The following is a 19,685-nucleotide window of genomic DNA, read 5'->3' as shown; positions in this document are numbered from 1 at the left end:
TGTCAGTCTGCAGCATCAAATTCAACTTTAAAAATCTATATAAGAACATTACATAAAGCAATTAAGATCAACATACTCTGGCCATTTTTGCATGACCAAAGTCCTAACTTCCCCACCTTCTGTGAGATGCCTAATGTAATTTGGTTTCAAAGGCAGACCTGAAAGCTGCATAATATAAATGTAAATTACAGCTACACAAATTATTCATTGCACCAGCAGCATTAGCAGGTGCAGTGCTGGAATCTTATTTCATCAAGTTATTCCCATCTTAACAATATTTTAACCTAGCAGATCTGAGCCAACAGATTCCATGGCAAATAAGGTAAGAATCTTATTCACACATGCTGTCTAGCCTCACAAAATGAGACAGGAATTTTTATCGTGGCAATAAATCACTTCTCATGAGCTACTATTCAAGCTGTCAGGCAGGGTAGTGACTGCCTGTTAATGTGTTTGGGAGGATGTTACTCACCTAGTGAAGTAGGCGTTGCTTATGCAGCCAGTGAAGTTGGCTTGCTGTGTTCTGAGGGGAGAGCCACCAAAATAAAACTTATTGATGCTGTCTGGTCTCCTCCCTGCTCTGTCCTTTACTAGGTTCTTCTTGCTCTGTTTCTTGTCATCAATAGTCAGCTCATACCTGCAAAGGCAAAGCATCCCTTTTGCTTTAGCTTTGGAAACTTCAGTGCCAGTGGTTAGACAACTCATTTCGTGCACCCAAAACACTCCAGAAAGTGCACACATCACTCAGTGGTATTGCTCAAAGGCATGAGAGGACCTTTTGCTTTCACCTGTGCAACAAGTAGCAGTGCATTGGCAAAGTTGTGTACAGAGGCCCATGGATTTAATATTTAATCCTGCAGTTAATTGTGAAGTCCAAAATTGAGAGTGAAGAGCGATAAACTGGGGGATTGCTGATGAAGGGATGGAGACATCATTTGGCTCCATAAAACAAGATCCAAGCACATGCTAATTGTTTATGCCCCTTTCCCTTTTTCCTTCTCTTTCATCACAGTGCATTGGTGTTTGGTACAATACAATGCTTTTTACCTAATCTGATTTTGCAACCCACTAATTGTTGCAGAAGTCAGGAATGATTGTTTGGCTTTAATAAGAAACTGAGCATACTAAAGCATCAGACATTGATTTTGTTTTGCAAACTCAGGAAAACATGACAATCCATGGGGTTATTCCTAGGTACCTTTTCACACCTTCAGCTTTTCAAACTGTGATTCCTAGATGTCAGAAGTCATAGGTACAAACCTTCATTTCCATTAGGAAAGTAAGAATGCTTGTATTTCATAGGCAAGATTCTTAAAGAAGGTTGCTTTGATATGTGACCTTCTAAAACAAATTTAACCCTATGAACCATAGTAAAACACCAATAAACCAAAGCTTTCAAGTCTTTCAAGGAGCACAGAGACTTATTCCCTACTGCTGTATTTAGTCACATTTGTGGCTGCCAGTGCTAAAAATATTTTTAACATGTTTCACAGTGTGTATCCCAGATGAATGCTTTATGTGAAGATGCCTCAATTACTTTAGGGTAAAATGGGAATTGTTTAACAAATTAGAAGAATCAATCCTGTTAAAAAATTAATCTCATGCTAGCCTTAAATGATATTAAACTGTTCTCTTACCTGAGAACAAAAAAAGACTAATTCTTCAGAGAAGCTGTAATTTTCATTTTAATAAAAATTCCCATCATCTTGAGTTTAGGCACAAGCTAGCCAGTTTTCAATCACATTTGAAAATCCATCACTTAAAAAAACCACACTGAAGTGTCACTCTAAAAGTGAATGTTAAATGATAATGTGCTTTACAAGAAATAATTGTGTTCTAAAGGTAGGGAATAAAGGATGCTGGACAGCTTTACCTTTCTGGGGTGACAGAAGTAATGATGAAATGGGTTTTTCCATCATTGTAAATTCGGTCTGGTGACTGAATTTTGGTTCCACTTGCATTTAAAACCACAGCACCTCTCTCCATAGAGATGGATAATACATCTGACTGAAATACAGACAAAAGCATCTTCATAAGCAAGTATTACCCAGAAAAATTAACAGTTCTGTGAATTTTCCTGTTGTATTTATTTTTCTTCTGGCTGTTTTCCACATTTGTGCTTAATTTGCAAAAAGATACACTCTGAGAAGCAAACCAAGATATGTTATCGTTAGAATTTATATTCTTGCCATTTTTAAAGCCTGAATTCTGGGAATTCTGCTGCTGATTTTATGTCTCATGTACCTGCCACATGAGCTCCTTCCATGTAGCACAAATGTATGATGTTTACATTTCATTTGTGTTTCTTGTACCCTGATATTGTATTGAGCAGCTGTTACTGCAAGATTCCCACTGTCATAAGACCAAGACATTTTTTTCTTTTTCTAATTCCCTCTGATCCGACCTGTTCAATCACTCAAAATTATCTGAGAGGTAAGATGTGCTATCTGGGTCAGGCAGATGGGATCACTGTGCCACTAGCAGGAATACTCTGTTCCATCAGAGCAAGCACTGCCACTGTGCGCTGGTAGGAATCATTCTGTCTCATTCTGCCAAGTGTTAAATAGCTGAACTTCTGTTTAAGTAGGGCACTTGGCCCCTCGTTGGATTAGAGGTGTTGAGTCAAAAACCCGAAGTGGTGTGCGAGGCCTCATTTATGCAAACGATGCGGGGAACTGACACGGTTACTGATTTCAATTTAAGGTAATACGCCAGGCTGCAACACGTGGAAGTTTAGAAGTGGTTATCGGTGTCACGCAGCCTTCTCTGCTGCACTACTGATGACATTCTGCAAGCACAGCAGAACAGACCAATTGGGGGTGGTTGCAAATGTTCTGTCATCTGAGCTCATGCTCTCTGCAGATGTCAGTCTGAGCCTGCAGGATCTTGGGATGGCTTTGTCTCACACAACATTTTGTGAGTGCAAGTCCATATTTCTACCCTTGTCACACTTCTGAGAGGGTATTTAGAGCAGCCTGGCTTCCCATAGCTGCAAGGAGCCATTCTCAAGTGCAGCTTTCCCCAGTCACACATGGAGGTCTGAGTGCCATCTGGGAATATAGGCAGCCTTCTGACTGATTTCTGTCAGCTCAGCGATGCTCAAAATGCCATGCCACTATAATTCAAAAAACTTTGCTTCTAGGTGATTGTCTGGATGGCAAATGTCGGGTCCTTAATATTATTTGTACTTTGGTAGCACCTGCAGGTCCAAATAGGGATTGCAGTGCTGCTGAGCACAGCAAGATGCTCGGTGCATTTCTGCACTAAGGACTTCAACAAGCACAAATAGATGCATGTTAATTCCAGGCATATGATCCACTTCTCTTCTCAGCATCAAAATAATGTCGAAGCATTACTAGTTTTCATCTGTAGATCAAATGCAAAGTGTAGAAATGTGGTCACCAGTGGATGCTTCTATATTTCAGACTGCTTTCCCTATCATTAAACCATAAAGTGAGAAATTGCATTATTCCCCTGGTATTCTCCTGGGAAAAAATGAAAAGGTAAAATAAACAGTAAAAAAATAGATACTTACTCCTTCAGAATAGTAAAACAACAGCCCACTGGGCTGCAGTGTCCGGAAATTAAAGCCTCCTTCGAATTCATTAAAGAGGGACACTTTTTGGCTTGATGCAATGAAGCTCTCGCCATTGAAGTATGCATTGCGGGACATCTGTGTATTAAATCAAACAAAATAACAAGTACAGCTCAGAAAACATTCCAGTTTCCTATTTTTTCCTATTTCCTAATTTTTTTAACAGTGGCAGCCAGTTCAGTTCTAAAAATCAAATTTTCCTGCGTATCTTACCCTAATTTATATAGACTTTAGCTCACATCATGGGAAAATCTTGAGAAAGTGTAGCAATTTTAGACTAAGTCAAATTATTCCCAGCTTCATGGGATCTTGGCCCCATCTTAAGTCTGCTGATGTTAAAGAGCATGAAAAGTAGAAGCAGAGGGGCTCATGCCTCTCAGAGTCACAGTTCCAACATGTGATACATTACTTTGTGTGCTGTGCTGAGTACTGGGGTAGGGTAGAGGATGTTGGACATGGTGGTCTATAACCCTCTGAGTCTTACAAACAAAACTAGGTCCAATGTAGGACAAATTGCATTTAGCTTCCATGCTGACAGAGGGTGAGGTTGTGTGATGAGTTCTATAAGCAATTCTTCCTCTTCACAGGTTTGCAGCATGGCTTTTGATAGACATGGCCACAGGATGAAGACCCCCAAACACTGTCTGGATTTGCCAGCCTTGCATTGTAATGGACAAATGATGAATGATAGAAAGGACTAGAAGCTAAATGGCAATTTTCTCAGAGCTAATGCTGGTGCAGTTTGTGTGTGTGTCACAGAGGAAGAGCTGATCAGGCTTGAAGGGAGAACTCATTTGAAGGGTGAATATTTTGCTGCCTTTTCCATTTCACACATCTGTATTCGGAGGCATGTAAGGGTGATTCTCCTCCTATCTTTAAGAAAAAATGAATTACATTGGAATATTTCCATTCAGAGTACAGCACATAATTCATTTCAGATTGAGCGTTCACACTGCAATTTCACATATGAGAAAAAATTTAAGTGAAATGCCTTGTGCTATAGTTCAGAGTGAAAATGGGGTATTATGTCAGCAGGCTTAACAGATGCACACAAACCCCCCACCTCTGCCTGTCAATGAGTGCATGGTCATTTCCTTGGTGGAAGACTGTCTTTCCATTGTTTGGAGTAAAACTCAAGCTCCCAGCATGGTCAAAATTTGCTGTTATGTCACAAATGATGTTATTCTTACCAGTGAATCCTCTGGGCACCCATAGCTGATTCCCAATGTTCCTGGTTCTTCCAACAAGTTGAAATCCTTCTTTTGGAACTGGAAACCCTTCATGCAGCCTTTAAAGCCAATGCTTCCTGCCAGATGTGAACTAATGCTGTTGGACAACAATGCCAAACAAGCTGCAGTTAGATGGCCCTTGCCTTTCTGAGCAGGATTTTGTTGCCAAGATGTTCTAAAAGGCCTGGAAGAACTTCAGTAATTTGCCTCACTAGTGCCTAAATCTTAGTAAGACAACTAATGAGCCACATTTTTTTTTTGAAAAGTCAGGATGCACCAATTATAGTAAATATTACGTTTTTATAACTACTTACAGTAAAAAGAAATGTATTTTAATCTCAAATTTTTAGCTTTGAAGAGAAGTTCTGATTTAGGTCTTCCTTTTACTAACAACCTCCATTCTTACCTTTGCAAGCACATGGGTCTCTACTTCTTAAAAAATATACGAACAGAGGTCAGGGAAGTAAGAGTAAGTTCTACTTGCTGATGTGTGGGTTTACGTGATTTTAAATGAGAGCAGTGGGTGGGCTTCCTTTTTATGTCAGATTTGAGGTAGACAGCACAGCAGTGTATCCCAACTGCTCCTATTCATTACTCTCAGTTTTTCAACTCAACACCTTACCAAGATACCACAACATTACAGCACAGGGTGATTATAATTGAATTTATCCTCACAATTCTCAAGGTGCACGAAGAAGTAATTTGTGCAAAATCACAGTGAGTCTGTGACAAGGGCAAGGAAATTACAGGGGAGCTACTGCGTACCAGTGCGGGAGATAACTAGGGAACAAATACACTGAAGGAGAAGATGTGAAATCCAGAGTTTCCACCTGGCTGCCTGGAAACAGTCTGTCCCTTAAGCAAGATGTACCTTAGCAGTGGGATCCTTTTCACCTTATGTGACATGATACTGTTGACCTCTGCTACCTGCACTCGTTGTCTATGAGTTATCTGATTGTAAGGCAGAGGTTGGGAACATGGCAGAATAATCAACAGCTGGAAATGCCCAATTTTTTTCAGTTGTAGAAAAAGACCATCAGGTGAAGTAGTGCAGATGTACATGTACATGCTGAAATACAGTGGGAGGAGTGCTGTAGGGGCTGAATTTACTCCTCAGTGAAATCAGCAGGAAGGCAAAATCAACAGGAAGGCTCCTGTCATCCTTACTGGCATTTGGACCAAAGTGTGGGGTATCAATTTGCCATGATAATCTTTACTCTGATTGACCATGAGGCTGGCTGGATGTGACAAATATGCCTTTCTGTTAAGTGCCACAACATTTTCTAGAAACAGGCTATAGAAGAAAGGCTTTCACTTAAAGAAAGGCCTCTGAGTTGATTTCTTAACTCAGTTAAGAACTAAGTTCCCAGTGCTCCTGCCTACCCTTAGCTTTCTGCTTTAGAATAATATTAGACTACTCTAAGACTAGAACTAGTTTCCCCATGTTGCTGCTGCCCTGCGAAGTCAGTTAAATGCGAGTCTGTCTGCAAAGAGGAATCATCATATCATATCATATCATATAATATCATATCATATCATATCATATCATATCATATCATATCATATCAGTAGTAGATAGTAGTAGCAGTAGAGAGAGAGTAGTAAATCGTCAGTAGGATACTAACTTATGCTCCTGATGAAAATAGAACCACATTTGGTTCTATTCATCGTCATATTTGGCCCGTACTTTTTGCTGTCTACTCTTGTCATAGCTGAGTACAATATCAGAGACAAGCTCTGCTTAAATAATTTCTGTATATGTTTTTTAACATTATAACTGATAATATTTTTACAACACCTGTGGTCTTTTTTTTCTGATACAGTTTGTTAATTGAGATGTTATTTTCCCTGCTTTGACAGTACCTTCCAGGTGTTTTTCAGAATAACCACAATCTGCTCGGAAAACTGCAGGCATAATTCATGTGATTTATCTTCTATCCTGTATTTGTGAACAAGTCTCATCTGCCATTGAGCTGCTCAGTTGCCTAGATTTCTAGGTCCTTCTGGGCTTTTTCACTGTTCTTTAGGCTTGATTAGCAAAAGTAATTTTCACCATGCTTCTGTACTTTCTTTCTAGATCATTAATATATTTAATACCAATATATTTAATACCAACCCTGAGAGAGATCCTTTGAGCATGTGCTGCAGACTTTTTATACTGTGAAAATTGAAAAATTACTATGTCCTATTTTCTCTTTCTACTTTCTAATCCACTGCAGCCTTTTCTCTCTCCACTCTGCTAGCTTTCTTAATAGTCCCTTATGAAAGCCCTTTGTAAAGAATTATTTGAAAGGACAGGTAAGTTATACTCTGTTTCTCCCTTGCCCACCACTTTCCTTGCAGGTTCAAAGAATTATGTGGGATTGAAAGGCATAAATTTTCTTTACATGAAGTCTGTCACTATCTTAAAAGACTAAAGATTAAGTGTTTTGTATCTCAGATGTTATTTTTCAGGTCAACACTTTCTTCTGACAACAAAACAAAGAACAAAATTCACCACTAAGTGCTGCTTTTTTTTTTTTTTTTTTTTTTTTTTTTTTTTTTTTTTTAGCATGGAGGGTATTCCTATTAGCAGTTGTGACACTTGAAACAGCAGCTGGAGCCCTTCTGAAAATTCTGGCCTTGTTGTCTCACCCTGGGAATGAATACTGCCTATCAGAAGAGCCTACTCTTCTCCAAGTAGCCAGTCTGCTCTCAGAGCATGACCCTGGGGTCTGGCAGATTCCTAGGGCAGGAAATGAGAGTTACACAGTCTACTGAGATTGAACTGAGCTTCTGTCAAATGGTACAATGGGAAAATAAGACCTTTTCTTTTCTTCCCACGCCTCCACAGAGCCAGCTGACTTAGATTCAAAGAGAACCTGAGATGAATCAGAACTGAAATGCTTAGTGGGAAAAAGATCATCTTCAGATTTGAAAAGGAGATTGGTAGAGGGTCTTGGTCACTTTTTGCAGAGCAAGGAGCAATACCAATTTTATATGTTAATATGTTCTTTGAAAATGCCTTTTTGTTTCTGTTACCCTCACTAAAACTTGAGTAAGTTTTGAGTAGAATTCAACTGTGCTGGATTAAACCTAGTCTTCAGTACTTAAGAGCTCTGACACTTAGATACTTAGAAGAGTGTCTGAAGGATAGTTTTATATAAGGTTAATGACAAAGAAATTGCTTTATTGTTACCCCTTAAGGACAGGCCATACAACTTAACTTACATATGGTGACTAATTGAAAATACTGATTGAATCCCATTTATAAACCAACCTGGAGTGCAAGATCTCAGCAGGTGCTCCTCCAATATAAATATCTGTGAATGGCATTGCTGTTCTTTCATTATCCACACTTTTTATATGTCTTCTGTCTACTACCAAGATCATCTTCTTGGAATTGTGATATATAATTGAAATCTGAAAAGAAAAGCATATGCTTAAAAATGTCATCTTTTGTAAGCTGTTATGGTGATCTTGCAGAATTGACAGCATCTTTATACCTTTTGTTTGAAAAGTTCCTCACATTTAACAGAGAATTTGTTTGTAAATTGGGAGAAACTGACTAGTAAGAAGTTTTTTTTGATGTCACTATTTTTCTGATGTCTGAATCCTCAGGATATTTCAATTAAGAATAAAGAAAATGATAGTACTCATATCAAATTCTGCACTGTGGCAAACAGATAAGCTCTGTAAACTTCAGAATGCTTTCTTGATTTATCCAAAAATTAGGGCGTACTATAAAAAAACTTATTATCAAAGCATAAAAGTTTAATTGTTCTGTGCTTAAACAGGAACAGATCTATAGCTGTAGTTTTGGTCACAAATCAGACTTTGAATTGAGATCAAGTAAAAGGCAGGAGAAACAACACACTATGAGGAGGCTTTACTGCTATCACGGTTGTATTGGATTACAGCAAATTCCCTGAAAGTAAATACAAGTAGATATTTTACATCTGCCAATGTCCCTAAAATACTGTGCATATATAAAAGGTTGCTACCAACCCAACCATCTTTTCAAATGAAATGGAAAATGCCATAATTCTTGTAATGCAATGCATAACAACTAAGGTAGTCAAGTTAGCATAATGACATGGTTTTACTTGAGGAAAGTTTTATATTTGATATAGAGAATTGTTGTTGATACAATTTCATATGGAATTAATAAAACTTTCTCCCATGTGAATGGTCCTGTCCTTGGCTGGTAATACACACAAGTCTACAAGCACTGATTTATGTGGAGGCAGGGACAGTCTTCCCTTTCCTCTGCTTGGCAGTGGTGGGTCTTGCATGCACTCTATTCTCCTGCCTGTTCTACCATATCCCCACCTGCACCCTCATCCTTTTGTGCCTTTCATGGGCATTGGAGCAATTATTTCTGCTTGGAGCTTCTGGGATGGTTGGTCAAATGGCTGTGATAGTAACCACATCTGTACCTCATGAAATTTAGCATCATTAATCCTAGCCTTCTTCATGGAGTCCTCGAGAAGCACGGGGCCGCTGCTGAAACCAAAGTCATAGCGGAGGTACAAGAAACCATTGTGCATCTCCAGGCTGAAGAACATGCTCTGCGTAAAACAGAACAGCAGTCAGAAAAAGACCATGTGGCAGCAGTTAAACAAAGTTAATAAACAGAGTTATGAGACTGACATGGGAAAAGCATGCTAGGAATAAACTTTCATTTGCAAAATTGTAACACAGTTTCTATACTTTTATATTTATAATTTATGTGTATATACGCACATGCACACATAATTGTTTTATAAGTGGCACTTTTTGGAAGACTTGGTGAGCTGTTTCCTAATAGAAATAGTATTTGGTAGCACTAAATGAAAAATATTGTACTGGTAAAAAAGATGTTGTGCTAAAATGGCTGCATCTGCATTAGCAGCTTCTGTCACAAGGTCTGTAATCACTCAGGATTTTGTCTTTTCACAATCCTGATCAGCACTGATGTATTTACTGAAATGACAGCAGTAGCTAGAGAGTATTTATTATGTATTTGGTTTCTAGAATTCCTGACTGTTCCTACTTTATGATTTGGTTTCTGTTCTGTGGCTGGGTAACCTAAATTTTATAAACAGGATCTGTACTTTAGAATATCTTTAGGAAGTGCTTGAAGTGAAGATCTGTGCCCTAGAATTAGTCTTGTTCCACAACTGAACATAAAGAAACAGAAAGAAAAGTTTACAGCAAATGTGCATCTGGGTTAATGCTTTCAATGTTAATGTTTTGTCTTCTCTCCTGGTGTTCATGCCTAATGGAAGCATGGGAACAATAATTCTCAAAACACTACTGCAGGCCAAGAACTGCTGTCTTTGACATAAATGAGCCCATCTTCAGAAGTCACTACTTCAAGAAGTAAGAGTAGGTTTCAATCTAGGAATTTTAAATGAAACTGCAGCTTGGGTTCGTTCTGAACAGCATAAACTTGAAAATGAAACAAGGATTTCATTCAGAATATTCATGAGCTGTCTTTGCAGAATTGAATAATGGACCAGCTTACACAGACTTTCTAAAAGTGCTTGTGAGCAGGCATGGTCTCCCACAGCTGATATCCAACTTGATTGCAGTTTCCACTGACAAACATAAAGTGTGTACGTCTCCAAGAAACCTCTAGGTGCTTTTGCTTGGAAGATAAATATGTGCTCTACAATAAAGACTCTTAAACTTTTAACAGCAGGTGCTTAGTCAAAACCTCCTAAGAATGAAGGTTAGTGGTAGCATGCTACGCTGCAAATTGCTTCCCACAATGCCCCTCTGGAAGTTACTCTAAAGGCAAACACTGGAGAGTAGCTCCTCTAATAAGACTGGATATTTTTTTCCTTCTAAATGCTTAAAACAGTGTTACATGTAGGTGTCTACACAGGCATCTGTCTGTGGACTGCATCTGCATAGTAAAATGTTTCCTGTTTCTAGGTTGTAATCCACATAGAACTTGTGAGCTTGATGTGGAAATATCTATCGACCAAAAAAAAAAAAAAATTCTCGTTTGTCTTCAGAGGATATTTTCATGTCTTCAAACTCTTACAGAGATTGCATCACTCTCACACTTCAGAAATGCTCCTGACATTTGGATCGAGCCTTTTTATTTCAACTGCTTTTTATTTTCAGTAACTTAAATATTTAACTGTAGTACACCCTGAGGCACATTTATAAAGTGGCAGCTACCACAAAGTGGCTTCTTTTTGGGAGTTACTTCACAGAAATTTCCTATAGCTTTGATTAAGCATTCACATTTAAATAAAGGTGCAACAGCTGGGCTTAACTGAAGTCCCTCTCAAAGTATTATGACAGGGATATGACCCGTTTGAAGTCCTGACTGTCTCTGGATAAAAGCAGAGTCCAGCTCAGGGCCTTGGCTTCCTGAAGCCTTTGCAGAGCATGTTCCAGTTCCCTCCTAATATATACATGCACCAGACAAGCACAAAGTATTTCCTCTTCCCAGGAGTTAAATGTGAGGACATAAACATTTTGGATTTTCCAAGGTGTTTTAGGGACTGAGGAGCTTGTGGTGCTAATGGACAAAGAGAACCAGCAGGACTTGGTACTCACCCCATTAATCATCAGCAGGATCAATCCACTGTCTGTAGGCGTTCGAACTTCGATATCAAATCGAGTCACCTGGCTGAATTTTCCCCTTCTCTCAATGTTTCTGGCCAAGGCATAGCCAGAGCCATCAAAGAAATAGCTCACAGCCCGGCTCTGAGTGAAAGCCAACTTATCTCTATAGAAAAACAAGCAGAGAAGGATGAGTTGGTAAGCACCCATTTTAATTTAGGGGAATTTAAATGCCTTTACATACTTTATTGAAACAATTGTTCTGAACTTCTGCTTCTGCCTGCAAATGGGGAGACTGAGGACTTCATTTCAAATCTTTTCCTGGGAATTTTTTTTCCTGAGAAATAGTATGTAGCTTTGAAGGTACATCTAACTCTTTCATCATTACATCATGTTTTTAACCTGTGCTATGTGTAGAGCACAGGAAAATTCTTTGCTTGTCCTTGTAAAATGATAGACCCACAGCACTTCTTCTTTATAAGGATACACAGATATTTTTACTAAGAGCTTTCCCAGTTTGTGCAAAAATCTGAATTCTCCAAGAAGTTTAGCTGAGCATGGACTCTGGTATGCTCTGTTCTGGAGAGCAGCAACTAGTGTTTCCTGTGGGAATGGTGTGGAAATTTTCTCTCTCCCAACACTTGCTGCATCTCTTCCCAGTGCATGCTGCAAACTGCTGTCCTGTTCTTTCCAGGGAGAGGTTCCACTGTTGCTGGCTGCTGTGTGAGCAAAATTCCTGCTGTGTCTGTGCTAAATGAAGGCTGCAGTGGATGTTCGCTTCCACTTTAGGAGCTGCAGTTCCCAGTTTGTGAATGGCTTTTCCAATAAATATCTGTTGTGGCTTTAAGTATATGGCAGAAAGAAAGTTCTGTATAAGCTTTCCTAGCTGGGGGTAGGACTACACTCAAGGTTATCAGGCCCACTAGACCTGACTGGCTGTGGCTGTATTTATCACTTGGAGCAACATGATTTGAGTCAGGAGCATCCCTGTCCTAAACAAGCCGTGGGGCAAGGAGGGAGCCTGGAACAAACCACAGCTAATGCAGCAGTTTCCTTTATGAAGGCATGAACAAGATTGTGAGACAGCTAGAGGAGACAGCAGAAAAATAATAGAATTTCTCATGTGAAAAGGGACTCATAAGGAACCCAACTTCCAAATATAAATATAAATATAAATATAAATATAAATATAAATATAAATATAAATATAAATATAAAAGTGTATACATATAAATGTGTATATATATAAATTAAATTTGTCAATGCAATTAGAAGCTAAAAGCAACCAAGTTCCTTCTGGGACAACTCAATCCCGCCTTCACTTTTTTAATCTAAAGCAGGAATGAGCCATCCGGACCGGCACTTGCAACAGAGGGAGCCGCAGAGTGAGGCTGGGACTGTCCCCTACCTGGCACAAGGTGGCGATGTGGTGGTGTCGATGTTATAGATGTGCTTGAAGTTGTACAGGCTGATCACATCATCGTTCAGGGTAGCCAGTTCCAGGCAGCCGATGAAGCCAGGGAGGTTTAGGCTGGGAGGGAGCTGTGCAGAGGACGAGGAAGAGTTAAAAGGAGAAAGGTCGTGCTCTTTAGTTGAGTGTTGTGAGAGCATTTGTGTCTGACATCAGTTTTGTCCCTGTGCAATTTGTATTTTCAAAAGAAAAGGTTGATACTGCTGTGAATAGTCTTCACAGTCCTTACTATGATACGGCCTTTGGGCTGAAAGTAAAAAGGGAGCACATAAATGGTCCCACAGTGAGAGAATTTGGCCAGGTAAGGCATCTGCAAACAAAAACTTCTTTTGCACTTTTGATGGGAGCATGCTTGGAAACAGGGAAAAGTCTAAGATTTGGCTAATAACAGGGCTTACTCAATGTATTTGAATAACTCAGTAGATATTTCATATCTAATGCATAGACATCCTTCACAGCCAGAAAAATAACTCCATACCATAATTATAGAGAGAGAAATGAGAGAGCTCTTTAAACCCAGGAGACTGGGATTCAAAATCTGTGCCAGTGGGTAATCCTCAGTAGGTATTATTTCGAACAGCTAGCAGGAGGTAGAAACTTTTTCTTTTAAAAAAGGTCACTGCAAATGGAATTTAAACAGCCACACTGGTGAGGGGGAAAAATACAGAAGAATAAAGCTAACAGACTTAGACCATTCTTTTTATATTAAAATATTTTGCCTTGTGGAACAGGTGTGATAATAATAACGCTTCATGTACTTCAGAGTTTGATCACAGTGAGTAGCTTTTCTTCATCTTCTCATTATTTCCATTTTTTATTATACAATAGTAAGGGTAATAGAGCAATACAGAATATAAGTAGCTGTAAAAGAAAATTGTATTCCTATCTGCAGCACAGATTCATTTGGTAAAAGATCATGTTTCCTTTTTTTCCTTTGTTTCTTCTATTCTTTGAAACTGTGTTAAGCATGGGAATTCTAGTGGTTGAGTGGTGCATTTCATATTTGCAAAGTATGTAACAGGGAAGCAAGAAGCTTTTAACAAATAAAAAGGTGAGGTGTCCTTTTCTAAGGGGAAAGTGACCCATATGCCCATCAAATATACCATGAATCCTTTTCTTCCTATCTCCCTTTCCACTTTCCTTCACTCTTCCCTTTTCTTTTTCCTCTGCTCTGGAACAGACCTGGAGGGTTCATTTGGTGGATGACTTTTTGTATGTGCGTGTGTGTATGAAACTGTTAGTCTTCATTCCTATTCCCAGGCAGTTTGCACCCAGTGCTCAGTAATCCAAAATTCCTGCCATGGCATATATCTAGTAGTCATAACAATATCAAGTTCAGGAATGCGTAAGTGTATTGAGTTACTCTTTTTTAGGAGAGCTGCTTGTGGATCGATATTTGGATCTTTTCAGCGTCTGCTACAATTCGCTTAAGAAATTTAGGATTCTCTAAAGTCTTTCTGGGTGTGTTTTTTTCAGCCATGCAATTTTCACAGCCAAGATAATTCGCAGCACTTTTTAAATCCCAAAAGAGGAACTGGTATGTTCACACAAGCAGGTAAGTGAGGTGCTAATTCATGCTGACTGTTAGGAGCACTATTAGGAACTGGACTGAAGCTACTGTCTCACACAGACCTCAGACATATTTTGCACAGGCAACTTTTAATGCTGTTATAAGTCTGGATTTAAACCAGTGATAATTTAAACTCAAACAAATGACTATATTGTTACTTTCCCACAAGATCCATTAACAATACATTACTTTTCATTTTTGTGACAGTTGTAAAAGAGAAATTCTAAGTACCAAGAACTCATTAGCATTGAAAAATAGTGGTGGTCTGCATGTTAAATTGGACTAATAGGTCTTTGTTTATGCATGATATTTAACAGATTTCCTTTTAGTACTTTTCAGGAAACCTGAACAGCAGCTCACAGAAATCTGATCATCTTACTTGTATGACATAAAATGTTAGATAAAACTTTTTCACCATGGCTAAAAGATGGAGTCCTAAGATGATAAATGACTAAATAAGGAGTTTTATTTTATGTACCATTTCTGTGTTTAAATGAAGTCCAGCAAGATTAGTTTGCACTATTTCTGAATAGAGAATATGTATCTGACCAACCTTGAAGCCTGGAGGCACTCCACCAACATAGAAAACAGCACTTTCAGGTTCCAAATTAAGAAGGGTGCCAGGACCAAGAACCTCTCCCTTTTTGATGAATTTTTCTTCAGCTGTGCTGCTAAGACTGGGCACAGTTAAAAACATTTTACCGTGTCTTCCGATCCTACAGAAAAGAATTATAGGAGAAGAGAATTTCATGTTGGCCAAACTTATAAAAGAACAAACAAGCCTCCAACTCCAGGAAGGGTTTCATTTCCTTAGAGAAGACTCGTAATCAGGAGGTAAAAAAGGGAGGGACCACGTATACTATCCTTTCTTCTCTGTGGCCTCTTGGGTCTTGGTTCTTCAAAAGCAGGAAGAATTTCCATTTATTTCAGTGGGAGTAGAACCAGGCACTGAAAATTCCTGATGGGCAATCCTGACACAGCCTTTTCTGCTTGATTTCTCCTATTAACTGTTTGATTTTGGGGAAATACATGTTATCACCGTACCTCTCAATTTTGATGATGCTGAAGTAAGAAGGCCAGGTGCTGACTGGCTTGGCATCCAGAGGTATCTCCACATCTTGGCCCCCCAGATTATAAATGTACACAAGGTTGTCATTTTTAATTGCAAGACCAATGTAATGCTTTGCCTAAAACACCAATGGAGAGGGACGTTAGAGATACAACATTGAAAGAGATTTAGTGCAGGACATAAGTAAAAGGTAATCTTTGATAAACTGAATGACACCTTTAAATATTACTGAAAGCTATCTAAATAGAAACAAAACCTTAATTCTTTAATTGGTTGCTTTCACCACACAAACCTGCTCAGAAAAAAAGTCTCTGATATTTTACTTCATATCCATTTCAACTGAGGTGAGTTCAAGGTCATGAGATCTCTGCTGACCATGAATTAGTCATGATCAATGGGAAGCTGTTCGTCATTATTTAGTGTGCAGCGCCATGTGCGGAAATAGTCTGAAGCCTAAGTATTATACTGCAATTAAATATTCTGCCAAGAGGCATTTCACTTGATTTATATTCAGTACACATTCTTTTTAGGAAAGCTTAAAAATGAAAGCCTGCCTCTTTACCTTCCCAAGTAATAGATTGCCAGAATGATACCTGGCTTGTGAGTTGTGATTTTTTTCTTTTCAGAACCACATTTTAAAGAACAGGTATTTCAAAGTAGCGATCAAGAGTGTACGGTGTGTACAACAGCAGCACAAGCCACAGATAAAGAAGCCTGCTTATCTTGTGGGCCTGTGACCTCAGAGATTCGGAACTGACACTGTCAGCAGCAAAAACTGATTAAAGCATATCTCACAGAAGTCAGGCAGGTGACATTAACTGCTTCAGAGCACCCTGGTATTGGCAGGGGAGATAGCAAGTGGGGCTCACAGCAGTGACAATCTAAGCAGTACACTGCCAGGCAGTCTAATTTGCTTTTTATAGAGAATCCTTCATTGTTTGGGTGACAAGTCTCAAGGATAGGGGTCTCACAAACCCTTGCTCTTTGCTTATCACAAAATCAATGATGGTCATAGAGTAGACCTCTAATTTTGAAACATGAAAAAACAGTGGGAGGAAAAACTGAAGGCAAATAAATTTGAAACCAATTTAAATTTTTTAAAATATATGCATAAAAGTTAACTGGGTTATTCTCTTACATTTTTGTTTCCAAGGTATAAAATGAATCTGTCCGGAGAGGCTGCCAGTTGTGGGTTGTCTTTGGGAAGCTTTATGTACAAGCTCATGGAAGTGAAAGATTTCAGTTCTTCCACGTTGATCTTTGGATTGACTTCAACAGCTGATTGTCCTTCAAACATCATGGAAACTTGGACCTGAAGTTGCAAATGTGCAAAGTGAGACACATGCTGTTGCCTGGGGTCATTACTTAAGGTAAGTGTGTAACAATGCTGAGCCAGCAGCAAGAGTGCTGCGAGAGTGGAATTGGCATTTATATTTTGGCATGGGAAATTGTATGTTTGCAACAATCTTTTCTGGAAGACACTGTAAAGAATATGGAGGAAGTTATTTTAAATTTAATTGAAGATCCTAATGAACTCTGCTTAAGCATATTCATAAAGTAAATTACATTTTGGTGGGAGATAGATGTCTGCATAGTTGAATCATTATTATGTATTATGGCACATAATTAAATTCTTACACAGCCATAAAACTTCTGCCCATATTTTTTTTTTTTTTTGCTTTGGGAGTAGTATGACTATTTCGTGTTCATGAGTGATCCTGTTACATTATTGAATCTACAGTGATATTTATGAGATGCTAATAAAATTGTAAAACTGTTCATTTTAGTTCAAAATTCTTTCAACTGAAGTAATGTTTTCAAGTTTGAGCACAGTATACCTGAATCACAAAACACATTTTAAAGAACAGTCAAACTGATTTTTCCAAGTTATATTCCAGCACTGTGAACATACAATAACGTACAGAATTTTTTATCTCTCTGAATCAATTCAAATATACTTGACCTTGGTTTTCTTGTTGGAGAAAAAACCCTCATTATTTATGTATGGTAATGAAAGTGGTTTTTCCTCTATTAAATATGTGTGAGCCAAGGATTCTCTTACCCTGCAGAAAATTAATTCAAAAGAAAGAAAGAAAAAAAAACCACACAAATGCTGTCATCTCAGAAAAGCCTTCATTAAATTGCTGTAATTATTACTCACGGTAATTAGCTTTGTAGGTAATTTGCCTACAAATTGTAGGTTATTAGGTATTGTTGTTCTGGCCATCTTATGCATTGTGCCCAAATCTTTATTGTGAAGTTGCTATTGCAGTAACAATAGCCTACCATTAATACTATGATAATAATGTTAAATGCTTGCAAATAGTAACTGTGAAGATTTTAGTGACAACCAATGTGCTTTTTTCATCCAGTTTTGGGGAGGTGACAATGTCCAGGTTTGGGCTTCTCGCATAGCCCAAGAAAATGGAGGTTATAATATGATGTGATTATCAGCACTACACTAGTGCTAATGGCTTTGGGACCAATAGTCCCAAAAATCCAGAAGTTTACCTTGCTTGCTACACTCCTGGTTTGAGCAATTAACTCTCTGATGCGCTGAATGCTGGAAGAAATGTTGTTTGCTGGTGCCTTCTGTTCTACTCTGCGCAGTTTGTCCAGGAGTTGAGGGAAAACTTCTGAAAATTTCTTCACTGCAGTTAGAAAAGAAGATACAGCTTTTTTTATCTTTCCTCTTTGAAAGACTGATTTTTCATCAAGAATATTCTACCCTATCCTCTTAGGTTAGCTCACGCATCTCCTTCTGCTTTCTGACCAAGTTGTAACTATAATGTGTGAGATGCAGTGATTTCAGAAAGGGTGTTAGTGATTTCTAAGAATTTAGTATTGCTAAAGTTTTTGGAAATTAGCTTGCACAAAGGACACTATGTTGTCTTAGGACTCAGGTAATACTATGGTGTGTTACTTCTGTAATACTTTCCTCAAGGAACTCTGTAAACATTAATAGTTTTAACCTTTTAATCTTCCTTCAAGACAAATGAATGTTAAAGCCTAATTTTACAGCTATGGCAACTGGAGCAGAAGGATTTGTTCAGCATCTCACTGGGTATCTGTGGCTGACCTGGGAACTGCACCTATGAGTTATGGTTCATGAGCTCCTCAAATTCACTGTAGGGGAGATGTATAGGCTGTTTTCCTCAGCTATCAGCTATGTGTGTCTCCCAGAGGTCATCACCCAGATAGCAGCAGTGGCTGCACAGGAGATGTGTGGCTCACAGTCCACTCCCACGACAGAAACACTGCCAGTTTCTTGCTGTGGTGGCAGGACTGTGGTGTACAACAATAGAAGGCCTCAGATGATGATGATGATGATGATGATGATGATGATGATGATGCATGTGCACCTAAACTGTGCTTAGTACCTGCCCCAGACCTTGTGATTGGTAACCCAAATTAGCTTTCCTACCTGCATCTGCCAAGAGTCATGAATTACAGCCCTGGACTTTTGGTCTTTCACTGCTGTGACAGACATGTACTGGTGGTACATGTGCAAGTATCATCATTATCAAAGGGAAATGCAGGGGCTCTGTCATGTGCAAAGTGAGAGAAGTCCTTTCCCAGGAAGACAAGCAGAAAAATTATCAAGAAGGAAAAATAACTACCCTTAATTATAATCCAATTTCATCACATCAGATTCTAATGACATGCTGCCCTTTGAAGGATATTTACACATCACATCATTTTTCATCTTTAATTAAATTTAGGTAGAAGTAGCTGAGTATAATGAAATGTGATTTTAGCTGCAAGCTACGTGCATACAAGAAAGATCCAGCATTCAGAGTTAATGTTAATGACATAGATTCACTGTAAAGGTTAAGACCAGATTTGTAGGGTTTAAAGTTATATTTTAGGGGTTGCCAACTTACATCCACTTGCTCTTGTGTTCTTCCTGTCCTATTTTTACCTTTGTCTGAGACTCAGAGGAGGGCCTGTGTTGGAAGGGACTTTAAGAAGACCTGGTTCCGACCCCCCTGCTATGGGCAGGCATACCTTGCACTTGACCACATAGCTGAGAGACCCAACACAATCAACCATGAACATTCCTGAATGAAGAGAGGCAGGTAAAGGGGTAATCATCAGATATAGGAGACTGCATAAAACACAGGAGAGGAGAAGACTCCAATCACTTTTATATGCTTCCAGTCTGCATTGAATAAGCCTCAGCCTCACTCATATCAACCCAAGTATGA

General features: G+C 38.8%; 1 protein-coding gene across 1 annotated transcript in view; it reads right to left on the bottom strand.

Annotated features, from left to right (window-relative positions):
• LAMA4 (laminin subunit alpha 4) overlaps positions 1-19,685 on the bottom strand; it is a 99,135-nt gene that overhangs the window by 13,928 nt on the left and 65,522 nt on the right. Inside the window, exons 18-29 of the mRNA XM_033055343.2 lie at positions 17,989-18,128; positions 16,616-16,789; positions 15,453-15,595; positions 14,962-15,124; positions 12,776-12,909; positions 11,362-11,533; positions 9,243-9,374; positions 8,084-8,226; positions 4,786-4,921; positions 3,536-3,673; positions 1,874-2,007; positions 473-637 (exon numbers count right to left, since the gene is read on the bottom strand). Coding sequence (XP_032911234.1) covers positions 473-637; positions 1,874-2,007; positions 3,536-3,673; positions 4,786-4,921; positions 8,084-8,226; positions 9,243-9,374; positions 11,362-11,533; positions 12,776-12,909; positions 14,962-15,124; positions 15,453-15,595; positions 16,616-16,789; positions 17,989-18,128 — 1,774 coding nt within the window. The remainder of the gene's footprint in view (positions 1-472; positions 638-1,873; positions 2,008-3,535; positions 3,674-4,785; positions 4,922-8,083; positions 8,227-9,242; positions 9,375-11,361; positions 11,534-12,775; positions 12,910-14,961; positions 15,125-15,452; positions 15,596-16,615; positions 16,790-17,988; positions 18,129-19,685) is intronic.

This window comes from Catharus ustulatus, chromosome 3, assembly GCF_009819885.2.
Source record: "Catharus ustulatus isolate bCatUst1 chromosome 3, bCatUst1.pri.v2, whole genome shotgun sequence".
Lineage (NCBI taxonomy): Eukaryota > Metazoa > Chordata > Aves > Passeriformes > Turdidae > Catharus > Catharus ustulatus.
The sequence above is the reverse complement of the archived record's forward strand: the minus strand, read 5'-3'. Positions and strand labels throughout refer to the sequence as shown.